The sequence below is a fragment of the Chanodichthys erythropterus genome, chromosome 15 (assembly GCF_024489055.1).
Source record: "Chanodichthys erythropterus isolate Z2021 chromosome 15, ASM2448905v1, whole genome shotgun sequence".
Classification (NCBI taxonomy): domain Eukaryota; kingdom Metazoa; phylum Chordata; class Actinopteri; order Cypriniformes; family Xenocyprididae; genus Chanodichthys; species Chanodichthys erythropterus.
This window is the reverse complement of record NC_090235.1, coordinates 9,986,225-10,013,141: the sequence shown is the minus strand read 5'-3', so window position 1 is coordinate 10,013,141 and position 26,917 is coordinate 9,986,225. Positions and strand designations below refer to the sequence as shown.

Here is a 26,917-nt window from a genome sequence, read left to right as displayed (position 1 = left end):
CACCCTTTTAAGCAAAATGTTACTTTTAAGCATGATCTCATTGTTGTCTAGAAGAAACAAATTAGCTCTCTTTTGTAATTTTTCTTCCCCAAAGTTAGTGCACTATTTAGTCAGCATGAAATATGTTTACATTTCATGCAAACATCCTGCCTATAATACAAAGACACATACAGTACACGTCAAAGAGAGCCATTCTTCAACCCGGCTCACAGTCAAACTCCTCATGGTAGAGGATACATGTGCTACACACTTGGTGGTGCCTCAAGAGTCAAACAGAATGATTTCATTATGCTAAACCATGTGTATTGTGAGTTTTTATTGCGCAGCCCAGCTGTTAAACACAAAAATAGTTCAAGCATCGCCCACCATCAACGGCCTGCAACCATCTAGAAACTTCAGTACAGAACAACCAAATCTCTTTATGGCCTTAGAAGCCATTGTTATGGCAACGGCTCAGAGATAGCTAAAACTAATAACTTTCTTCTCTTGTCATGTCGTGTCTTCACTGAAACTGAGAACTTAGTTATACAATCCTACTGAAAGAGCTCTCTGGCTGAGAGCAGACTGTTGATTTAGGCATGTAAATTTTCTTTGACAACCAAAGGACTGTTCCTAAAACAACTGAGATAAAGCTCTCCACAAAATACAAATGATATAGTTTTAGCAATATGCCACAATTAACAACTAAATTTTTTTATTTTCTAACAAAAATGTGAGTGGCCAGCTTGTGGAAAATCTTTACCACCTTTCTTTAAGGTGGTTGTCTGTAGATAAAGGTAAAGATTTTAATAATTATTAACATTATTTTAGTTAATGAAATACAAAATTTTTACTGAAATTTAAAGGTCAGCTTAAAATGTTGCAACCAGATGTCTTTAATTTTTCCATTTGTTTGTTCAAATCACTAACCTAATCATGAGCAACAGTTATAATGACACCTGTCCTCAACAACACTAATTAACCAAATAAAACCTGAAGTAATTAAAGAAAAAATTCTCTGCTGTGTTCTAACCCAGGCTTGTTATAGAGTGAAAAATGAGGAAGTCATTTTAAAGGATGTTTGTGAAGGAAACAGGTGCACAAAAACACAATCTCGCACTGCGTGTCACAGAGAGCTCCTTCTAACCGAGTCCCAGCTGCCACTAATGTATGACAAATACTTGTTTTGAGATCTATGACTGTAGATATGATTGTGGTCCTGGAACAAAGAGCGGGGCTCTGAGTCAGGAACAACTCACAAGACATTTAGAAGCAGGAGCGACATGCAAACATTAGGGCTACTATTACTATACTACTCTTGCTATTTATGCAGAATATAGTATGTATAGTCAGCACAGTTGGCTAATGTTGTGTATGCATATAATAGCTGGAAGATCTACTACTACAAATGCCAAAATGTGCATTAAACAACCATATATATTTAAATAATGCAATAGTTGCAGCATCTACCAGAAGGAGCTAAGAGGACTATGCTAACCAACCAAACATATTGAGAAAACCTAGATGATCTACTACTATATTTGCCAAATATGTAGGCTGTACTGTATCTCAAAATGCAATGCAACTTGATCTGGAAGTAATGGCATTAAATGCATGCAAATTATCCTGTAATTGATTGGACTGTTAAACAAAATTGCAAAATCACTTTTTATTTCCAATACGATAATTGGATGCAACTCACAAAATGAAACATGCAGGTCATGTGACACAATCGAAATGTTTGTGTCAAAAAAACAAACAAACAAAAAAAACAGCCCACCGCTGTTTGGATTTAAAGGATTAGTTCACTTTCAAATGAAAATTAGCCCAAGCCATCCTATAGGTGTATATGACTTTCTTCTTTCTGATGAACACAATCAGAGATATTTTAAAGGTGCCCTAGAATTAAATATTGAATTTATATTGGCATAGTTAAATAACAAGAGTTCAGTACATGGAAAAGACATTTCAAACTCCATTGTTTTTTCCTTCTTATATAAATCTCATTTGTTTAAAAGACCTCCGTAGAACAGGCGAATCTCAACATAACACCGACTGTTACGTAACAATATTTGCATATGCCAGCCCATGTTCAATGCATTACACAAGGGCAGAACGTCTGGATGTACACAGCTGAATCATCAGACTAGGTAAGCAAGCAAGAACAATAGCGAAAAATGGCAGATGGAGCAATAATAACTGACATGATCCATGATATCATGATATTTTTAGTGATATTTGTAAATTGTCTTTCTAAATGTTTCGTTAACATGTTGCTAATGTACTGTTAAATGTGGTTAAAGTTACCATCATTTCTTACTGTATTCACGGAGACAAGAGCCGTCGCTATTTTCATTTGTAAACACTTGCAGTCTGTATAATTCATAAACACAACTTCATTCTTTATAAATCTCTCCAATAGTATGTAATGTTAGATTTAGCCACGCAGCACAGCCTCAAACTCATTCAGAATCAAATGTAATACATCCAAATAAATACTATACTCACATGATCCGACGCATGAATGCAGCATGCATGATGAACATCTTGTAAAGATCCATTTTGAGGGTTATATTAGCTGTGTGCTGTTCAAGGCAAGCGCGAGCTCCGGGGCGGGGGAGCGGGAGATTTAAAGGGGCCGCAACATATATATCGGTGCATAGGTAATGATGCCCCAAAATATGCAGTTAAAAAAATGAATTAAAAAAAATCTATGGGGTATTTTGAGCTGAAACTTCACAGACACATTCAGGGGACACCTTAGACTTATATTACATCTTTTAAAAAGAAGTTCTAGGGCACCTTTAATAAATATCCCTGTGCATCCAAGCTTTATAATATGTAGTGAAGGTAACTAAAGCTGGGGCGAATTTTCATTTGAATATGAACTAATCCTTTAAATAGGCAAATACTTAAGAGTCTATGATTGGATCATTATTACAGTGATTATGTTTCTAGCATGTTAAATGTATGTTATTACAGTTCTTCTAACCCTAATTGATGGAGTGTGTAGCTTTTTATTTCTTAAACAACCATGTAGGAAGAAACATCGAGGTCATATTCCAGGGAGACAAAGGCAAGATTCATCAGGCTCAAATTGTGAAAGAATGGTTAGGAGGAAGCATGAAGAATTATTTTCACACATGAATTGGCACCTCTGAGTCCAGACCTTAAATTCACTGGAAGTCTTTGAGATGTGCTGGAGGAGACTTTACAGAGTGATTGACTCTTGAATTGTCAATACAAGACCAAAAAATGATTCACCTCTCAATGGAAATAAATGTTATGATGATGATGTTAATGATGTTGTTTCCACGCTATTTACGAAATGCAGGCATAACATTATATGACAACATTTCAGACTGTTTTATACAGTCTATGGTTTCAGCCTACAGATAATTACAGTCTGTCGGATTCTGGAGTGTAAAGTTTTAAATAAAAATTCTAAATAATAAATAAAATATTTTAAAATAAATTAATAAACAAAATTAAATTAGAATTTCACTCATTGGAAAAAAATGGAGCCCAGACTTCAGACTTGGACCATCTGTTAGTACAATTAACCACAGAACGCCATATTATTTGATAATTGTATGAAATAAACACGGCAGAGATGCCAAGTTCAGCAGACGTGATGGCTAACAGACAACAGACAAACGGCTAGTGATGACAGCGGCAGCAATCCACCTGTCACTCAAGTGGCCACGCCCTTAATTATGCCGAATTTTAAGGCTTAATATAATTTAAAAGGATGAGTTATAAAAAAAAAATCTTTGTAACAGGCTGTAAAAGTTTTTTTTTTTTCCTGCTATAAAGTTGGGCTTTTTAACATGGGCGGTATATAGGATTGATTTCCTTTTGGAGCCTGTCTGTAGCAGCCAATTGATGAATTGCAGTTTAAGTCACCATGTTGGATTCAAGAGAGAGACCGGAAGGTTGCTGCTTGGTTCTGAAACAACATTTCAAAATACATTTTGAAAAAAAAAAAAAAAAAAAAAAATTGAAACTGAAATTGAAACTAAATCTTACAAATTTGAAGAAGAAAAAAAGTCTGTTTCACTGTGAGAACTGGTCTTGTGTTTGTAGTAAAGCTTCAGTATAGAAAGTTCAGCCTTGTGTTCTGCATGATTTTTAAGCCATAACTGTGTTGCTTTTCTGCATGTGCATGCATATGCAGCAAGCCCAAACTCAAATAAACAGGCAGTCACACCCCGGCCTACTGCTAGATTTGGCATCCAGGGCGTTTCCTCTCACCTCTTTGCCATCATTCTTTACTTCACTGTCAAGACAGCTCTTTGAAACACACTGACTGATGCTCAACAACTGGTGAGTACATTTCTAAACATTACCGCTTTCATTTTTGGATTATTTTCTGCACTGAGTTGCAGAGCATCTTTTGTACAGCTTCTAACAGCATATTTCACAAGGGCTGAAAAGGGACATTTAAAATTCAGAAATGGCGCTACAAGAAGCCTTTCAGAAAACCCCCTAGTTTTTTAACAGCAAAGAAGATTTTGGCAAACTTTCTCTTTACACGCTTAAAAACAAAGGTTCTTTATAGGCATTAATGGTTCCATAAAGAACCTTTGACATCCATGGAACATTTCCATTGCACAAAATGTTCTTTATATCAGAAAAAGGTTCTTTAGATTTTTCTTCAAACTAAGAAAATATGGTTACTGTTCACTGAAAGGTTCTTCAAGGAGCCCAGAATGGTTCTTCTATGGCATTGCTGTGAAATCCCTCTTTTGGAGTTTTCAGATTCAAATGAAAGACAGTCAGACAAATATAAATTATTTTACATTTACTGTATATTGGTGACATGTCATCTGACTTATGTGCAAAGAAACAAGCGAAGCTGTTCCTGATTCATGAACAACATCAATGCAGATTTCATGACAGGAAACCACAGTGAATGATAAACAAGTTCAACTCTTAATTTGTGTTGCAATGTAAATGACATGACAAAATAAAAAGCAGCGACAAGAAAACTAAATGTATTTGAGTGACAATTTAAACAATCCAGTCGAAACAGAAAGGTAATCTGAAACACAGCTTGCCATGTTAGTATTAAGAATTGTGATTTAAATTCAAGAATGATTGGGAAAAAATAAACCAAAGCCTTGCATCAATCCCGACCACATTTTAACCATTGCCTCGAAGCTTATGTAAGACTAGTCTCATAATTCTAGTGCCTGTGGTCATGGTGGTACAGTCACCGCCCTCGAAATGCCCGCCTACAGTGATGCAGAAAAGGGATGGATTAAAGTTCAACAAATAATCCAGTTTGACACCAAGGACTAAAATAATCTTGATCAAAATCCCACAATAAGATAACCTCAAGCAACAAACTTGTATAGTTCAGATCAAGTTATTTCTCATTACTGCCATGCATACTCAAAATCAAATCAATCAGCAGGGTTCCTACAATTATGGAAGACCTGGAAATACCAGGAAATTAAAGTTTAAAGATAAACATAATATATAAGATTTCCATGCCTGAAAAGTCAGTACAATTTGTAAAAATTTGAATTCTTTCAGGAGCACTATCGTCAAATATGATTGATAATTGCATAGAGTTTGTATTGGGGTATGGTTCTGTTCTGGGCAAAAACTCCCTGCGCATCCATGCAGCCATAGCATGGATAAGAGCAGGGAGAGCAGCAATAACCCCCCTAATGTAAACAGAGCAGAACCAACATATGCAGAAATAATTAATGTCAATAATTTCACATGTACACATATTTCAAGAATTAGTCTGATTCAGGGGAATCATAAGACCAATCCTGATTGAAGAAAGGAGGAGCTGGGGATGGAGGAGGGTAATTAGCTCCTGAGAAATGCAATAGCTGCTGATAATAGAGTGCCCCAAGGATGACGCGTTTTTGTAGGCCAACCCGGAAGTTAGCGGCGCACGGATTCCTTCGGTTGAAAGCCTATGCATTTTTCCCATAGACTTTTGGAAACTCGCAGAAAATAAGCTCTGTGTTTAACAAAGGGTTATGACACTTACACGTTTTGTCTATCAAGATAATCTTTACAAGTTAAAACAACATAAATACATTTTGAAGCCTAAATAAAGTGGTCAGATATTAAAAGCTAACAGTAAAACGGACTACAGCACACCATGGTCGCGGATCAACGTCGTCACCACCAAGTCTCCTCAAACTGTATTTAAAAAACAACGTTATTTAAAAACATGCTCGCTGATTATGATCTGTGCTGTGTATGAATACTTATCCACTTTTTCATCCAAATGTCCCGTTTTTAATGATGACGCCTAAAGTCCCGCCAAAGGAAGTAGTCCCTTTTAGCAATTTGTTAGCAACCGCTGATTTTAAGACACAGTAAAAGTTTAAAAAATCACAAGTGGGTTATAACTGGTGTGATTTATGTTGTAGATCAAAACGTGAAAATATAGAGGCTTTGTTAACCACAGACCTGATTTCAGGCGATTTAGCAAAAACCCATTCAAAAAACCCATAGACTTTACGGCGTTGGAACCGGAAGCCCTAAAATGCTAACTCGCTTCCGGGTTTTGCCTACAAAATGCATCATCCCTGAGGTACTCTATACCGAGGTGCTTATATATGGATGCTGTGATAGGCGTTGTATTGCTATAGGTAGACGTAAGTCACCTGGGAGTCAGCTGATGCGAGCTTGACTGACGTGACCTGCCAGAACTGACACTAATGCTGGATAATCTTGAGAATTTCTATTATAAATCTACCTTTACTAAGTATGCTCATTTGTATTTCATCATTAGGCCTATTTCATTGCCATTAATTGTTCGTTATGCAATCTATTTTAACAATCCTAATCCAGCAATTACAAAAGACTGGGAAAGTCATGGGAATTCATTGGCCTAAACAGTACTGGGAACCTTGATTTAAAGGATTAGATCTGATAATTTACTCACCACCTCATCCAAGATGTCCATGTCCTCCTCTCTTCAGTCAAAAAGAAATTAAGGTTTTTGATGAAAACATTCCAGGATTTTTCTCCACATAGTGGACTTCAATGGAGCCCAAACGGTTGAAGGTTAAAATTACAGTTTCAGTGCAGCTTCAAAGGGCTTTAAACGATACCAGACGAGGAATAAGGGTCTTATCTAGAGAAACCATCACTCATTTTCTTAAAAAAAAATAAATAAAAGAAATAATAATAAATAATATATATATATATATATATATATATATATATATATATATATATATATATATATATATATATATATATATATATATATATATATATATATATATATATATATATATATATATATGTTTTAACCATAAATGCTCATCTTGAACTAGCTCTCTTCTTCTTCTTCACTATTTGAATTCCGGCAGTGTAGACACTTCTAAGTGTATTACTGCCCTCCACAGGTGAAAGTTTGAACTAATTGTTATATACTTGCACTAGCATATTGTATATGGCAATTTAGTTCAAACTTTGGCCTGTGGAGGGCAGTAATACACTTAGCAGTGTCTACACTGCCAAAATTCTAACAGAGAAGAAGAAGAGAGCTAGTTCAAGATGAGCATTTATGGTTAAAATGTATTAAATTTTATTTATTTTTTTTAGAAAATGAGCAATGGTTTCGCTAGATAAGACCCTTATTTCTCCTCTGGAATCACGTAGAATGCTCTGAAGCTACGCTGAAACTGCAATTTTGACCTTTAACCATCTGGAGGCCATTGAAGTCCACTATATGGAGAAAAATCCTGGAAAGTTCCCATAAAAAATCTTAATTTCTTTTTGACTGAAGAAAGAAAGACATGAACATCTTGGATGACATGAGGGAGAGTAAATTATCAGGGAACTTTAATTTGAAAATGAACTAATCCTTTAAGACAGGGATCTGCAGTAAAATCAATGAGGTGGCTCAAAATAAGTCATAAACAGTTGAAGTGTTTATTCAAAGTTTAAGCGTTTCTAGTTATCATTCATTATACCTATTTTGTACTTAATCTCTAGTACAGCGAGTCATACATACTACAATCAGGTAACTGCGTGATGTTGTTTCCTAGGAAAAGTCTCCTCCTTTTAAGGCGCATAAAAAGTTTTCACTATCTGAATTCCGCAGAGTCTAGTCCGCTGACTGCAGTGACATCACGATTGACGAGAGGAGCGTCCCCGCAATCGCTGACCAATGAGCGCGCGGTATGCAAATGAGCTCGCGCAGGTTCGCCGAGAGTAGTGTATGCGCGCTCCTCCCGCTAGCGCTCAGAGTAACTACAGACCCTCGAGCCCTCAACACGCATTCCGTTATCACTCTAATCTTGAGAAACACCGTAAAAAAATGAGCAAAATGCGCTTCTAGCCTCAGTTTAACGATCAAAGAAGAGTTTCTTCTGACCTGAACTCGGATTTTTGTTTCTTACTGGAGTTACTGAAGAGCCGAGGACGCGCAAGATGAAGTACAAGGTAAGTGACTCTCCATTCATGCGCGCTATTTCCGTAAACTATACAAGAATACATCTGCTTTCTATGGTAAAATATGTAAAATTTACATATACCTACATCATATGTAGGAGAGATTCCTGTGACTTTTTAAAATGAAAGCTCAACTGTTCTTGAACTGTAATAGATAGATAGATAGATTGATAGATAGATAGATAGAATACACAATACTATACAAAGACACTGTACAATTTATGAGTATTATTATTATGTGAATGTTCATCATTCAGAGGCAATCTAAGTAAATTCACTATAGGATGGCCTCAAAGCATCCTTTCTTTCTAGAACCAATGATATTCCACTAGTTAAATACTCCTTAACTTGACAACCGGCTGGCTCCAGCTCTGAACAGCAGTAATTTGTGTGTGTAACCAACCATGCATCTATTGGATGGCTGGTATGATCCAAAAGCAAAGTGCAAATCACACTATTTATTACAGCCATGACACAAAAGCACTCTTTGAGCTCTATTGTAGCGAGACTTGTAATAAATGATGTGATTTACACTCTGCATTTTCAACTCAAGTTACTCAGAGCCACTTGAGGATATATGGGGCCATTCATTAGCCCAGTCTCCAGCCCCTTTTCCAATTTGAGCCTCACTGTGATTGTGTAATGTGATGTTTTAAAGCAAACAGCATGCATGTTGTTCAGAGTAACAGGGTTGCTGTTATAAGTGTTCTTGGTGGAGACAGAAAATAAAACCACTCCAGGATTTTATGTGTATGATTTGTGCATAGATTGGCCATTACACTGCTGGGACTGTTTTTTTGGAGGGTTTGTTTTATGGATGTCATTTGAAAATGATGAATAGACTCATTAACAAAGTCTTTCTTTATACTTAGTTTATTTACAGTTTATGATATTTTGATTAGTATTAACATCTAGTAAAGGAACTGTTTATCTAGAAATTACATTTTTTTCATTTCAGAGTTAGTGAGTTGAACTCAAGAACTGGATCAGTGTGAACAGCTCATTCAGAACTGATTCGCGATCTGGATCAACAAAATCATTAAAAAAAGATTTGACTCTGAATCATTCACAAATCTTCGCTCATGAATATGCCATCACTCAAAAAAGAAAAAAGAAATTTCACTGTTCTTAGTTTCACTCAAATCATCCTTGTTCACATTACTTAAAAAACTCATGTAACTACATGAACTTAATTGAATTGAGTTGTTTCTAGAGCTATGGTGTATATCAAGATATTTAGTAAATAACGACATGGCTTTGTGTGACGAACAGACTGAAATGTATTGTAAGGCTTCAGAACACTTGGAATATAGAGTCTTATCAACACTTTTATGATACTTTTATGGTGCTTATTTCATAACTTTAGAGCTTGAAAGACCTCATTCACTTTCAAAAGATTGGCCAAGATTTTGAACAAATTCACCTTTTGTGTAAAACATACAGTGACTTCAGCTGTCACCCTTTCAAAAGTTTTTCCAGCTGATTTTGGGGCACTCAGAAGTAAGGCTAAACTTTGGCCAAATCTGTACTTCCAATCCAAGTGCACACAGCGTGGGGGCAGCTTTTCATTCAAGAGAAACTTGGCTCTTGTGTGCAATTCCCTCCCCATTTGCATAGTCTTTGAGGCTTTCAGCCCTTTGGGAAGATTTGCTTCCTACTTTGGTAGGAGGATCGAGCAGCTCTTCCTGAATGGAATGCTTTTGTCTGCTTCACACTATCTGGGGAATGTGGAGTACTTGGCAAGTCACGGACTGTTAGCGCTTATATCAGACTGTTTGGATTCCTCTACAGTACGACAATCAGTCTCACAGTCTCTCTCAAATGAGCTTATAGATCTGTTTAATGCCACTAAATTGGGCATCAGCTCTGCTATATATATATAAAATTTAATTTGTATAAGATGTAGATATATACATACACATGGTAGCATTTAATAGTTTGGTATTGGTTTACATTTTTTATTTTTTCAGTTTTTTAAAGAAGAAGCCTTTTATGCTCACTAAGGCTGCGTTCATTTGATTAAAAATACAGTAAAAACAGAAATATTGAGAAATATTATTACAATTCAAAATATCTGTTTTCTATTTGAATATATTATAAAATGTAATTTATTCCTGTGGTCAAAGCTGAATTTTCAGCATCATTACTCCAGTCTTCAGTGTCACATGATACTTCAGAAATCATTCTAATATGCTGATTTGCTGCTTAAGAAAGATTTATTATTATTAATCAGTGTTGAAAACAGTTGAGCTCCTTAATAATTTTGTATAAACTGTAATACATTCTTTTACAGATTTTTTGGTTAAAGTTCAAAAGAACAGCATTTATTTGAAATGGAAATATTTTAATTTTTAAATGTCTAATGATAATTTATTTGAATTAAAAGCCTTACAGACATATAGATACAGAAAATATATTTTATTATGATTATTCATTTATTATGTTTTGTAATTATATATATATATATATATATATATATATATATATATATTATACAGCAGTTTATTCTTACAACATACATATATATATTTATTTAAATTTAATATTTAAATATATATATATATATATATGTATATATATATATATATATATATATATATATATATATTAGTGCTGTCAAACAATTAATCGCATACAGAGTAAAAGTTTGTGTTTACATAATATATTTGTGTGCATATGTGTGTATTTATATATACATAATAAATATACACAGTACACACATATATTATGTTAACACAAACTTTTATTTCAAATGGAATTAAGTGTGATTAATCATTTAAAAAGTATATATATATATATATTTTACAACAGTTTATTCTTACAACATACATATATATATATATTTATTTAAATTTAATATTTAATATATATATATTAGTGCTGTCAAACAATTAATCGCATACAGAATAAAAGTTTGTGTTTACATAATATATTTGTGTGCATATGTGTGTATTTATATATACATAATAAATATACACAGTACACACATATATTATGTTAACACAAACTTTTATTTCAAATGGAATTAAGTGTGATTAATCATTTAAAAAGCAATTATTATTTTTTTTTTTATATATTCTCATGCAAATATAATATAATAAAGCATTAATGGTCTTAAAGTCTTAATTTTCTTTATGCATTTATTCCTTTTGATTTTGGGATGAACTGTATTTTTCTTTTTGCATGTTTCATCCCGTAACTTCAGAGGAAGTTACATCAAAAACAGATCCAATTTCCTTTTATCCTCTGTTGACACAGAGAGATCCTTTGTTTGGCTGGCATTTCTGAAACTTTTAAAGCATCTTTACCTCAGAGTCTGGTTTACTTTGTAGAGGAACTATCACAGGGTTATTCTCCCGGGGTATGTGAGGGTCAGGGCCACAGGGGCGAACTGGTCACGCTGTTGTTGTTTCTGACGCAGAACAACTGATGTACATCACCATGAGTGACACACAAGCTGTTCTCAGCTCACGGTCTGATAACTAATCCGTCAAACCAACACAGTGGACAGACAGCTGATGGAATAACTAGTCCATACTTCCTCAGTTTAGACCTCTGAAGATTAGAGATTACTTGAACCAAAAACTCTCAAGTGCTTCTTTTGGGGTATGAAGAAAGTCCCTCACACAGTCAGTGAAGTGAAGTACTGTTTTTAGTTAAATATAAGTTTTCACAAGAGCTGTTTTTCCACCTTTGGAGCAGTGAAGATACTAAACAGACTTCATCTTTTAGTCTCAAGGGTCACATGGTCCACATCTTGATGTCACGCATCACAAAGGTCAGTCAGAACGCAGGCCTGTTGACGTCAGTTATGTTTTCCAACAGGTGCGCAGGTGTGTGGAGATACACAAGACATAAATAATCCCCATACAAGCAGACCTGTATGACCTCTTATTAGATTTCAGAGCTGCTGTAGCCTGTTTAGAACAGACACGGGGAGCAATCTGAGATTGTTACGCCACAGATTTTCCTTCAGGAGCACATCGAAACGAGAGCCGACCCCTCCTTCTCAACATTCAGACACACTCAAACGTCTGTACCCTGCTTTCCTGCTTTCTTTTCACTCTTATGTAACTGTGGCACAAATAGCCTGAAAGGCACAAAGAACTGATTAGGTGAAGTAAACGTTCTGGGATTTTTTTTTTTTTTTTTTTTTTGCGTCTCTCTCCAGGCTGCAATCCAAGCTGAGGGTTTTGTTTGGAAATTTACATTGTTCTCAATCTGTCTGAGGGGAAATAATAGGGGGTTGCCCCACTGAAATGAAAAGAAATGGGAAACACAAGGCAGAGACAGGGTAAACAAGGTGATTTTTGTGTGTTAGAAAAATTTAATTGTAGCTATCATCAAGTATTCCTGTAAGGAAAATCACAAAGGAGATCTCTTTAAGATCTCATTTGTTTCTGAGATTAAATGGAGGCCATTTGGAAAATTTTTCTTAAAGGGATAGTTCTCCCAAAAATGTCTTCATTTACTCACCCTCAAGTTGTTCCAAACTTGTACGAGTTTTGTTGAACACAAAGGAAGATATTTTGAAGAATGATGGTAATCAGACAGTTGACGGTAGCCATTTTTTTTCCTACTATGGAAGTCAATTGCTACCATCAACTGTTTGATTACCAACATTTTTCAAAATATCTTCTTTTGTGTTCAACAAAACTCATACAAGTTTGGAACAACTTGAGGGTGAGTAAATGAAGACAAAATTTTCATTTTTGTAAACTAGCCTTTTAAAGTCTTTTGATTCTCAACATTGTCCAATGAAATTGACCCTAGCAATCTAATATGTATCACATCTGGTGTTTATGAAAACAGATAGTCTATCAAAAGTGAGAGATCCCAATATGAACTCATTTCTCATCAGATTTTACCAAATTATCTAAGCTATACCATCCACATTCATTGTATAGCTCTGTACTCTGTACACCATCAACAAAATTCTCATTTGTATTATTATTTAGACAATGCTGAGACAAGATTGATATATTGTACACTGTAAACCCTAATGCTCAAAATACTTAATTCGTTTGAGTAGGACAAACTTAAATTAAACAAATTAGTTCAGTTAAATTAACAGTTATGAGTATTTAAAACTTTCTTTTACTTTTGAGTTCACAGCACTGACATATTTCAAGTAAACTAAACTGTTTTAGTTGCAGCAGATTTCTAATTCCCAGCATGCTTTGCATCAGACTGTCTAAATGTTGAAATAAAGTGTTATTTTGTGTGTTTTTGCATAAGATTAACATAGGGAGACATAAGTTAGTGTTTAATGTTGTGTTATGTTGGGATTGACAGGGGGTTCTGTTATGTTAGTTTTGTAGGGTTACCATTCTGGTGAAGAGTAGACCGTGTGGTTAGGTTGAGGATGGGCTGCAAAACTTTTAAGACCACATATACTGTATGTTGTTTGATTATATACATGCAAGTATATATTGACAGTCTCTTTGATAATTATAATAGCATGTGTTTTTTGCTAACTAACATTTAACCAAGATTTGAATTAACTATATGTACTTGAGTAGGGCGAGGCTGAGAACTGTGGGAGTGAAAGAATGCCAGTGATGTGATTGTTAATGTGAGACACCTGTGCACCACACTAGCATTGCTCCACTTCCATGGCTCTCGGCCCCGCCCCACTTGTCACAAAAAAATTAAGTTCTACTAACTTAAAAAAAATAAGTTAGTTAACTTAAATGTTTTGAGGTAATAAGTTTCCTCAAATGTTTTGAGTATTCTGAACTTATTGAGTTTTACAGTGTAGCTGAGAACTCAATGAAGAGCATATCTGAACAATAACGTTTATCTTTGGGTGGATGGGAAGTTATTAAATGTAAAAGGAACTCGCTGAAATCTATTTTAAATCTCGTTCCTGAGTCTATTGGAGGATGTTGGAGTATGAAGACTTTTGTGTGTGAATGTATGTGTGTCTATATGTGCATGTGTTTGGTTTGTGTGTGTGTGTGTGTGTGTGTGTGTGTGTGTGTAGGCCACATCAGGGTGGTATTGTGCATAAAGAACACTTCTCAGCAGGCATTCCACATTCCCCAGGGTAAGAACAAGGGCTATTCAGAGAGCAGGTCTCAACCAGCGCTCCACAGCACAGCTCTGCCCTGTTTGAAAGACACGGACAAAGAAAAGAGACGATTCTGAAGGAGCGGAGAGCACTGCAGCATAGACGAACACGGGGGGGTTGCGAAGATGGATCAAATAAGGAACTGTGAACCTTTCAGAGTTGAAATCCGCATAAATGTTAAGGAGAACACATCCCCCTCCATATTCAGACTAGAGGTCCACCGATATGTTGTTTATTCTTAAAGCGTTACATTTGGTCCCCTTTGAATCTGGATTTGTGTTTATATTCATGCATTCATATCTTCTGAAAATGCACAAGGATTTGTGTTTGACCTTTTTTTGTCTCAGCTGCACCAATGTTTTCTAGTCATAAATAAATTCCCCCATTGCATTTCCATTGTGGTGCATGGCCCTCATCGGAAAAATGAGAAGAAAGCAAAGAGTTTGTTCGCCCCCAAACCATTTTAAATCGATCCATGTGAAGTAATAAGGAGTATGGTTTACCTTTTTTGGCGATTTCGAGTGATTATCTACAGCCGAGGGTGGGATGGTGAACTGTCGGATAAGAGGAACTTTTGACAGCTGCAAACGAAGGAAGCAGATAAAGGGGACGTGATAGTGTTGGACTGTTTCCATTGAACTTTATGACTCTTTACTTGTATTTATCACTATTTAAAGATTGACCTCCTTCTCAACTTCTGCTATTGACATAAATGGAAAATTTGTCATGTATTGTTAATTTTGTTAATTTGTGTAATTTTGTCATTTTAGTTTAATTTTTAGTTCATTTAGTCATAGTCGTTTACTGGCAGAAATATATTAAAAATATTTTATATATTTTTTGTGTTTAAAAACTGCTGAAAAATATATAAGAAAAAATAACAAAAATATATTTTATATATTTTTTCTAAAATACTTTTATATTTTTTTAAATAAGATGCATCTAATAAAAAGTGAAAATATATATTATAAACATTTAAATTATTTTTTTAATAATAGATTTTTAATAATTATTTTTTAATAAATAATTTAATTTCGAAATTAATTATATATATATATATATATATATATATATATAATAAAATTAATTTTGAAATTAAATGATATATACACATACACAAATGCGTTTAATTGCGATTAATCGATTTGACAATATTAACTACTTTAAAACATGTTTACAGTTTTTCGCTTTGCAGGCTCACTGAATAAATAACAGGTGCTGTTTTTCTAGAGTTGTGACACCGTGGTTTCTGTTGACATATGTTTTTCTCCTTCATTTAGACTTGTCAGAGCGAAACACGCTTGCCCTATTGACCCAAAATCCTTTGAAAGTAATTTACAGCAAGCTCATGAACTGCTTATCTGTGTTGGACCACTACAGATTTTCTCGAGAAGTGTGAAATTGAGATGACATTTGGGGGTGTATTTCCCGCTCTTGAAGGGCCGCTCCCTGCTGTGACATCATAAATCCATCACACATCCAAGCGCTAGCTGGTTCGAGGGGGATTATGTCTTAAAACTATCTCCCACAGGATGAATGAACCCGGTTACCTCTCTGTCCATTTACACTGCCTCCTCCAGTATTTGCAGGCCCGATGATGTGAAATATACACTGTTTTTGTAGTTAAGCAAACACTGCTTACACAGTGACATTATGCAATCGTTAGTGCCAACAGCTACCTAACGATTAGGTAACAGCGCAACTTTAGTAACATTGAGATACAATTATAGTTTTTATTAATAAATTCATTTTTATTTTTATATTTTCCATTTTAATTTGAATTTTAGTTCGTTTTTGGAAATGCAAAGCTTCAGGCTGAAGGGTGGTACAGAATTTTCTAGTTACAACAGGGCAATAAGCAGTTAAGATGTAAAATTGGCCTGATTAGATGCGCAAACGTCATTATGCCCCACCTACAACAATCTGGGTCTTGTTTTCAGTAATGGTCCTGAAAAGTTGCCAGTTTTTTGGCACCATAGTTGCCACACCGCATGCGCACACTGAAACTAACCGTAGATTTCTGCAAATGCTCAGAAACGCTAGTGTGGTTTAAAGTGTTAAAAGAAAAGCCTGCTCTGTATGATTAGAGTTCCTGAGGTTGCCGTGTTGGTTGGTCTCTGTTTGGAGTGTTTGTTAGGTGGTTGGTGGGCGGGGGTTTTTTTGCTGGTGTCTTAAGTAAGTGTTGTCGGCTTTGGTGTGGGCGATGACTGATTCACAGTGCCGAGGAAATGGGAGGGATAACTAATACTGACATCACGCCATCACTGAAATGAGACAACTCTTTCTTTTGTATCCCCTTAAGTCTTTTATTGATTGGTCAGAATGTGAAGTGGAAGACGACACGACCACTGTAACTTAGTCAAAAGATGCTTCACCATAAAATCAGCCCCCCATGGTGGGAGTTTCCAGGATTTCAGCGCACAAACCACCAGATTTAAAAACAGATTTTACAGCTACAGATCATTATGTTACATTTGTTTTATATGCTGCAGATCATTTCATTGTCATGAGCTGCTATTTGATGAATTTAAGTTTCTGTATATGTGACAATATTTTTAAATCTTTCATTTATTGGCAGTTCAATCTCACAAATTTGTCAATATAATATACAGGTTGTATTTAAGCCCAATGGTAACACTTTATTTCAATGCAACTACATGTCAACTAACTCTTATTAGAGTATTACTGTCTGCTTAACATCCGCTAACACGTTATTTTGATGTTCCCCCAAAAGATATTCTACTGACTATAAGTAACTTTGAAACTACATGTCAACCTAACCCTAACCTAACAGTTTACTAATACTCTGAGAGTTAGACATGTAGTTGCAAAGTTACTTATTAGGGATGGGTTTCAATAACGATTCGATTCTGATTCGTTCAAAAGATCTCAATTCGATTTGATTCTCCAGTCGGTTCAAAGAATTAAATGATTCATTTTTCACTGGCCCCACTACAATAAAATTATAATAAATGAATAAAATTACCTATTCTTTTTGTTGTTTTTGATGAACCATTCTCGGTTCCAATTTCAGTACCACAGCTAAAACATTTAACTAATATACATTTCAAAGATTATAAAAGACAAGTAAACAGTTGTTACAAATAATGGAACTACAAGCAATAACACAAATAAATAAGTACAATATAACAAATATACAAATAATATAATAATCAGTGGTTTTAAGGTTGGTCTAACAGGGGTTTTAAGGTACAGAAGTAATCAAATGTAAAATAACACTGCATATAATCTTCACTGTACAAATTAAATAAAGGTTAATCATTATTAAAGTTACATTCAATGAAGAGCAGTGAGTGATTTCTTTGTCATTTGTAGGTTGATTTGCAGGCTGAATTCACTGTATTTGCTGCAGTGATATGAGGTACATACTGTAGGAAAAATTAAAAATGTCTAGAGATTTTAACAATGTGTTACGTAAACTTCTCTGGAAAGGTCCACAATCTCTTTGAAACATGTTCTGACCAGTAGTTCATGTGTAATTTACAGTACGTCAGAGAGCATTGATCGGTCACTCTATTGTGTTTGGCTTGGGGCGTGAAATTATTGATCACATTTTGCTACTATTATTGTTGTTGGCTGCTTGCTAAAGGCGGTTGCAAGTAAACTCACATGCAATTATCTTCCACCAAACTATCATGCATTATATTAACGTGTGAAGACAGATGAATTAGCTCAAGAATTATCTAAAGTAAACACAGTCCCTTGTACGTCCTGTTCATTTCGACAGCGCCGAACTCTCTTTCACTCAGCACAACGGCCAAGTTGAGTCATCAGGTCTGTATTAGAGTCATTATGGTAATTAACTTCTATATTTACTCGAGTGAAATGAGGGTAAAAGGTGCAGGTTCACCAGTCCTACCCACACCGCCCTCCCTCCAGGGGAACATTGAAGTGAGCTGGCCTTAATTCTCACACCACTCCATTTCACTGGAGGAACTCGCCACTTTTTGCAAGGTATGGGGTTTGCTTACAGGCCGAGACCAGTTAATGATCTTTGTTTGCACTGTGCTTTTCTTGCACCCTGAGGGTATAGATTTCTGCTGTGTTTTGGTGACTTTGGCAGCGGTGTTGGGGGAATTTCTCACTGGTGTGTTTTGGAGTGCTCATTTACTTACATAATCAGCCATGATGATTTTATTGGGGAAAAGCCAAAAACCACCCAATGAGAGTGTACTTTAGAAGAAAGGAGGGTCTCCCGTACGATAGTAATTTTGGTTGCATAACAGTTTCAAGGTCTGTGTTGGCTCGCACGTATCCGTCAACGTATAGGGTTGATTATACAAGCACAGACTGTCTCGCCACAAAAACATCTTTTTTTAGGACTGAATGAGTCATGAATTTCCCAAAAGTGTGTGAGCAGAGAGATGATGTAAAGTCATTGCTCCAGGTGTGGATACGGAGAGCTAAAATTAGGCCAAAAGAAATTCAACTCGCACTCCATTCAATTCAAAACCAAAGAGGTCGCAAACACATAAGTGCTCATTGATATGTGAATGTACATATTGTAAAAAATAAATAAATAAATAAATGAATAATTTAAAAATGTGTCTCAAAGATGTGTCAATTTGCTCATCAGTATATTATGTAAAATTATATATTATCATCAGCATTATATTGGCCATCTTGGATATGTCCTATTGGTACACTCTAAAAAAAGGCTGGGTTATTTCAACCCAAATTTGGGTCAAATATGGACAAACCCAACCGTTGGGTTAAAAAATGCATTTAAAAATTTAACCCAATGGTTGGGTTTGTCTATATTGGGGATTTGGGATTTTGACCCAACCTTGGGTTGAAACAACCCAGCATTTTTTAGAGTGTAGATTTTAATTTAATTTCAGTTTGATCATTTAAATTGAATCACAAGTCTGAATGTAAATAATTTCTTTATGCTGAATTAGTGTTATTTTAGTATCACCATTACAGATTTATTCATCATTTTGAATTAGTTATTTATTTATTTATGTACACATTCCATTTTAATTGTAGTTTTAGTCCTACATTCTAAAAAATGCTGGGTTAAAAACAACCCAAGTTTGGTTGAAAATGGACAAACCCAGCAGTAGGGTTAAATGTTTGCTCAACCTGGGTAGTTTGATTTAACTCAACTATTCTTTAAAAATGACTGTGTTGCTTGCTTAAAATGAATCCAAAATATGTTGGAAATTAACATTTATTAACATGTTTAATGAATAATAATTAAACAATAAACATTTATTAAATTGTTTATTAATAACTGTTCACCTTTTGATTATTATTGTTGCCTCTAGTAATTATGTGTCTGATTTTTAATTTCCAACCTATTTTGGGTTCATTTTAAGCCAGACATATAGTTTTTTTAAACAATAGTTTAGTATAATAAACTTCCCAGCATATTGGTCAAACATTTAACCCAACCATTGGGTTTGCACATTTTGAACCCAACTTGGGTTGTTTTTAACCCAGCATGCGAGTATTTTGTTTTAGTAGATGTTTAGTAATTTTTGTGCATATCAGTTTTATTATTAGTTTTTTGTATATATAATTTTTATTTCAGACTTAGTAATACATCAAATTAAACTATAAATGAAAATGAGAAATGTTTCCTAAATGCACCTATAGCTGAAATAAAATGTTACAAGTTTTTTTTTTTTTTTTTTTTTTTTATTAACATTCAGTAAACATTTAACAGAACAGAAAATGGTTTTAGTTCTGGTTTTAGTTTTAGTTAACAATACCTTGTTAACATTGTAAATGTGATGTTTTGCACCTCAACCGGTTGACACAGTCTAGACTACAGCGAGAACCATTTGCTGGGCAAACCTGGACACATCTGGTGCTTTCTACATTGGCGTTCCTGTAGTCTAAACACACCAGTGCTTTATACCCTACATCGCCTGGCTTTACAGCTCAATTTCGGGTCACTTATAGGAAGTCGTTTCTCCACTGACCGCTTCAGAACTGTTCCCAGACCATCCGGTAATGTCTAACACTTGTGTTTACTAGGGCAGGAATACACCACTGATTAGATCGCGTTATGATGCCTGGCATCCAAAGTGGCCTGCATTGGCACGAAACCTGTGGTTTATATGCATGCACAAAACAAATGTCTGAAAAATGCAAAGGGCTTATTCATAGTCAAGTACTGCTATAATTGATCTCTGTTTGTTTAAGCCTGTTGCCATGTAGTGAGATTACAGATTGAGATATCATGATCATAAATGATTGGAATTTATTTTTGATAAGATAATGCATATTTTCACTCACAGTCATCTCTATTTAATCTATTTGACAGCAAGTTTAGGGTGGCCTTATACAGTAGATCAGAGTTTTTTAAAGTGCTTGAAACCTAAGTTGTAAGATGCAAGTCAGCGGTTTGTGAAATGCACTTCTTCAAATTGCGTTGCACTGTAGTTGTAGTATAAGCAAATTTCTTCTTTTTGCACGGAAACTTTGCACAAGAGGAAACGTATTGCATTGATATCAGTGAATGCTCTAAATGGAATATTTCCAGGTCAGTTCTGCTAGAGACGTCATAATGTGCGTGTGGAGGCGAGAAGAGCGAAAATGGCTCGAATGAATAATTTGCTTTATCTTCACGCTATCACATATATTTTGGTGTTTTATATATATATACTAGTCATTTAAGGTGTCTTGTCTTCGAAGAAATGCCATTACTTAAATCAATTCAACTTCAGATTTTCTCAAGCTTTGTTTGATTCACTTGTGTTCTTTTCATATTATTTTTGAGCAGATAAGCCCTAAACAGGCTGAATACTAAGAGTTGGACACAAAACGCTCCTATTAGACAATGGTGACCCTAAAGGTCATGTTCTTAGGCTCACTGTATTAACGCACCGTGGTTCTCTCGGCGGGGGTTGTTGTCATGCCCTAATGTGGGTGACCGAGGCCATGAATGTGAGACAATAGCCATGCGACCAGACGCCCAATCACAGATAATGATGCTGCCCAAACAGGAAGGTTCACGTGGGAACCCGTTTACTTAGCATTGTGGGAAAGCAGTTGAAGGCACACAAAGTCTTCTAAGACAGAGCCCAAGGAGAAGCTGATAGACACACTGTTCAAAGTGAAGATAATGTTTGTGTTTGGCCCATGGGACTATGGGAGCATTAGTGATAGACTGATACGTTGGCCAAGATAAAGCCATATCGGGCAACCACTTAATTACATCCCAAATACCTTAGAAATGTGAAAACAGCTGCAGGGACTGTGTTTTCACTTCTAAATAAAGGCAACTTTGTTGATTTCATTTAGATTTAAATGTGGATTTGAATGTAAATGTTAAAATTGAATTTGAATTTAACTGCAGTTGAAGCTTAAGGATCTAGTTGTAATCAATCTCTCTCCTGAACTTCCCATGGTAATGTATTATTACCATATTCATATAAGGTACTTCAAAAGCATATTAAGCTATTACCATTATGCAAATGTCATGGTACTTTTTTGTAAATCTGAACTGAGCCCTCTACATCTTCTTTTGCAGTGTTTAGGTCTGCTTGACTGGTAATCAGAGCTATTTTATTTTATTTTTTCACTTTATTTTAATATATATTTAAAACGATAACATTTTATATTAACATTACGTACATAAATCTTCTAATTTTTAATATTTTTTAATTAATTTAAAATTACAAAAAATATTTACAAATATAAGTCATTCCTAATTTGTAGTTAGCAATTAGGTAAAATATAATTCAAATACACTAGCCCTCTGGAATATTGTTTTATTAAGGTAACTCCATTCTTACATGAGAGAATGTGATATGAGATATGAAATGAGATGAATATCCTGTGGACTGGCACAGTATGAACTGAATTCTGCCAGCTCTGCTCAGGTTTTTTCTTTTTTTTTTTTTTTTATCTCCCAGTGGTTTGGAAATGATTGACAGAAAAATGGTTTTCCAGCATGGCCCCTCAGAGAAATATGTTTTGGCTATGCAGTCGTTGAGCGGATTTTATGATTATTTTCCTAGTCCAATGTGGGTCGAGTCCACCAGACGTTCAGTTTGAGTTTGAGTTATTATTGAGGCGCTGTGGATGAACCGGCTTCTTTTAAAGGGAACTCCCAGCAGGCCGTCGAACTACACGGATAGAATTACACGGATGTTTTTTAGAAATCTAATTGTGATATTATAGGGAACCACTTTATATTGCAGCCCACAAGAACACGCTAAATAAGTCCAAAAATCACTGTACGTAATCATATAATTTGGATAGGTCATGCCTCAATGACTGTGATAATACTGAACAAATCATTTGATACTTAGTCCGAGCTGGGTAGCGGTTAGGGTGAGCGTTTTCTTCTGGAATGTAAGTGTCTTATTGAGTTCAAACAGTGTAATGAATTATTCTACCTTCATTCTTTACAGAACCTGATGGCTAAAGCACTTTATGACAACGTTCCGGAATCCCCGGAAGAGCTGGCATTCCGGAAGGGCGACATCCTGACTGTCATCGAGCAGAACACTGGCGGGTTGGAGGGATGGTGGCTGTGTTCGCTCCACGGTCGCCAGGGCATCGCCCCCGGCAACCGCCTCAAACTGCTTATCGGACCTATGTTCGAAGGCCAGACGTCTGCATCCCCCTCCCCACCACAGGGTCATGCCCTCCAGCAGAGGCCACTCACACCTCAGGGGGTGTACCAGGTGCCGCCGTCCCACCAGAGCCCACAGGGACAGGGCATCTACCAGATCCCTCCATCCAAAGACGTGTACCAGGTTCCACAGAGAAGCGCGCTGGCTGCGGATGGAACTCCCTGCAAGGTAAACTGAACTAGTCCTCGCTTTAGTCCTCGTTGTGATGAACATGTGTCAGATGTTGACAAGGTCAAACGTTCATCGTCTGAGTTGCTTGCTTTTGAGCTTGCATTCTTTACTCTTACAAAGATGTACTGTATTTTTACTATGGTAAAGTAATATAAATACATTTAAATATATTTAAAAGAAATTTGGAGACAACTAAACTGATTACAAAAGGATTTTAAACTATGGAAAACCTTTGGAGTACCTTTCGATTACCGGTTTTAGTGATGTTTGACTGGTAACAGGTGATCAGGAATATTTATATGTATTTTCACAACTTTTATGCACATATATTTAATATAAAATATAATATAAAATAATATATAAAATATAAATCATACTTAATTATTATCTGCAATACAAATGTTAATGTTAATTATTATCTGCAATACATGTTAAATGTTTATCCTATTAAATATTTAATATTTAAATAAAAATTATACTATAAAATAATTGTTTAAACTGATATATACTTCCATGGTACTATATGATTACCTTTTTTATGATTACAAAAGGATATTAAGCTATTATTAAACCATGAAAATAGTCTTCGCTTACAGATTTGATTGATGTTTGACAGGTATCAGGAATATTTTTTTATATTTTTAAAACTTTAGATGCATAATTATCATCATCGTCCTTAATTATTATCTGATATACTATAAAATAATTGTAAATAGTATACCAAATAAACAAATAATAAAAAACAAATACATACAATTTGTTTTAATTATATATATATATATATATATATATATATATATATATATATATATATATATTTTTTTTTTTTTTTTAATAAAAATATTATTAAATAAATTTTAAAATAATAAATTTAAATATTACTATTATATATATTCTTCTATATAATTAGAAATATTCTTATATATAATTTTAAATAAATGTGTATATATATATATATATATATATATATATAAATAAAATAATAATAAAAAATATATGTTAAATAACCATTTACAATTTTTAAATTATTATATATTTTATAATAAACATTTTATTATTTTATATAAGAAATATAACCAATCAATATACTAATTTATGGTGATTGGTTGAGCCATAAGCCTGATCCTGGCTGCATTTATTTAAAGATTTTTAAGTTTTAAAGATTAAAAGTGTCCCAATGTCCTGCCAAAAGCTGTTCTGGATGGGAGTTGTGTGCACACCCTGCCCTGCCCTCCACCGCAGCGTTACAGGCTTTATGTTTAACGGCTTTATAATGTCCTGTCGATGCAGTGGACTGCACCAGCGCTCTCTGAATAGGAAAGCCACAGCGGGGATGGAAAAATAAATAGAGGAGATCAGGCTACTGAACACGCTGAGAAAGCATACAATGCAGCAAAACCAAGTATATGTCAACGGGAGAGAAGGGATTTTGTGTCATTCTTAAAAACCGTTAGCTTATTTTCATGTAACACTTGTGTCTTTCTAGGAACCACATCTGTGGCATTTCTCAACTTCTCTTTTAGCATAAGGCTGCATGATTTTGTGTTGATTTTGAGAAATACTACGATATGATAAACATTTAACATTTCATGTTGCAGATGATAATTATTCTGATTCAGCCACTCAGATACAGGGACTGTAGACATAGCTTATGTTCATCAGCACTAGAAAGAACTGAAAACATCACTCAGGCAAACACTGAGGTCATGTCTGTAATCGTCGTTTAAAAGTAGAGGTTCTGCTTTTGACATTAAGAGTTTAGAGAGTTACTAGTCTCAGATATCAGGAGTGTTGAAGGTTAAGCTTACAGTCTGCCCACCTCAAAGGATCTTGAGATGGTCGATCAACACAGGCAGTATGGCTTCATGGAAACAGGGTTGTGTTTTGATTGAGGTTTGCCTGACCATTTTGTTTGCTGGCATTCAGAATAACGGCACACCTTATTTGTTGTTTGATGGTTGGCATACAGTTGGCCACTCTTATAAGGGTGAGGTAAGAGGGTGTGCTCACATCTGTAAACACAACGTTCAGTTGACGTTCTTCTGACATGAAGTGCATTACAAAGGTGTGGCTCAGCGGAAAGTGCAACAAAAATAACCATTTCCTGATCTCACTTCCTGTGTTGAAAAATAAAAGTGATCCCTCTTTTTAGGTCTATCGTTTAAAATGGTGATGTGGTTTTGAATCAGATTAGAGTACAGTTGAGATCTTTGATGTTTATTATTGTGCATCTGTGTGCACAATTACGCTGTGCTAATAATGCACATCTGTATGCAGAACTTAACCAAAAACATATTGGCCCAGTTTCACAGACAGGGCTTAGGCTAAACCAGGATTAGATCGTAGTTCAATTAGGAGATTTAAGTAGTTTTTATAAACATACCCTAGAAAAAGATATTGCTGGTGTGTATCTTAAGACAAAACAGAGGCAGTGACATATTTTAAGATATGTCAGTACGAGTTGCTTTCAGTTAAAACAGCTTAAACATGCATTTTAGTCTAGGACTAGCTTAAGCCTTGTCTGTGAAACCGGGGGATTCAGTTCAAAACAGTTCATATTCATCAACCATTTGTGTTTAATTCACATTATGTTAAGTTCCTGACTAGTAAAAACACTCAAACTTCTTTACCTTTACTATTGCGATTGACCATGTTAAAAATATTGCAGCAGTTTCTCCAGTTAAATATCGTTAGGTCAACTCATATTTCTGTTAAAATATTTTTTAAATATTTTGTGAGCACATGTATCGATAACAATTTACAATATGGTCCCATTAGTTAATACATTAACTAAAATTAACTAACAATGAGCAATTCTGTTACAGTATTTATTAGGGTCAATGACGTGATGGGTAATTTTTTTTTTTTTTTTGTCCAAAGGTCTTGATAATAATAATAGAAAACAAAGATATGACATCCAACGTATGTAAGGTGGTACAACTAGATCTCTTTTATTGAAACCAAAAGGTTTTAATTATATTTTGTTACATATAAAGGTATTTTAAAGATTTTGAAGTGTTTAACGGCCAAAAGGCCAATACAGCCAAAATGTAATAAATGTATATATTTTTTATTCAGGCATGATTTTATAACATCATATATCAACAATCAGTGCAAAATGGTATTAAAATTATGTGTAGAAGCCGCTGCTTTGTTATGAGAAAGAATGTCCGGAAAAATTAATTTCACTGATGTCAATCGGAGTAACCAATATAAAGGGACCATTTTGTATCAAGTCATGCGGTCAATATGATATAACATGTGACATTATTCAGACGTCTGCAAAGGACCACATGGTCATGAAGCAAAGTAACTAACTCCCTCTTAACTATGTCCCGAAACGTCAGGTCATTTGGTACAACCGCTATAAAACGTGGAAAATGTTGTAATATTTAAAAAACTTGTACTAAATATAAAATGTTTGATTAAAATGTTCTTTTGCTAGCTAGCTAGATATCAGCCTGTTAGCATTGTTTGAAAATATCGTCATTCGGTATAACCAAAAGTGTCATTTGGTAAAACCGAAATTTTGGTTAAACTGAATGACGTTTTGGGTGTTCTTGTTAAGAAATGACAAAAGTATTTATAGATAACTTTTGTTCCCATTCAGTCGGTCACGTTCGACGTACGTCGGACAGAC

At 34.9% G+C, this 26,917-nt stretch overlaps 1 protein-coding gene across 3 annotated transcripts in view; it reads left to right on the top strand.

Annotated features, from left to right (window-relative positions):
- The first annotated feature begins 4,227 nt into the window (after positions 1–4,227).
- The window catches only part of nedd9 (neural precursor cell expressed, developmentally down-regulated 9), a 40,664-nt gene continuing 17,974 nt past the window's right edge, over positions 4,228–26,917 (top strand). The window contains exons 1-2 of one of the 3 annotated variants that reach the window (XM_067411935.1): positions 4,228–4,305; positions 22,882–23,274. In XM_067411935.1, the coding sequence (XP_067268036.1) occupies positions 22,888–23,274 (387 nt within the window). In that variant the 5' untranslated portion in view covers positions 4,228–4,305; positions 22,882–22,887. Of the gene's footprint in view, positions 4,306–8,199; positions 8,410–22,881; positions 23,275–26,917 lie in introns of those variants that run through there. The other 2 variants (XM_067411934.1, XM_067411936.1) reach the window with 2 other exon arrangements.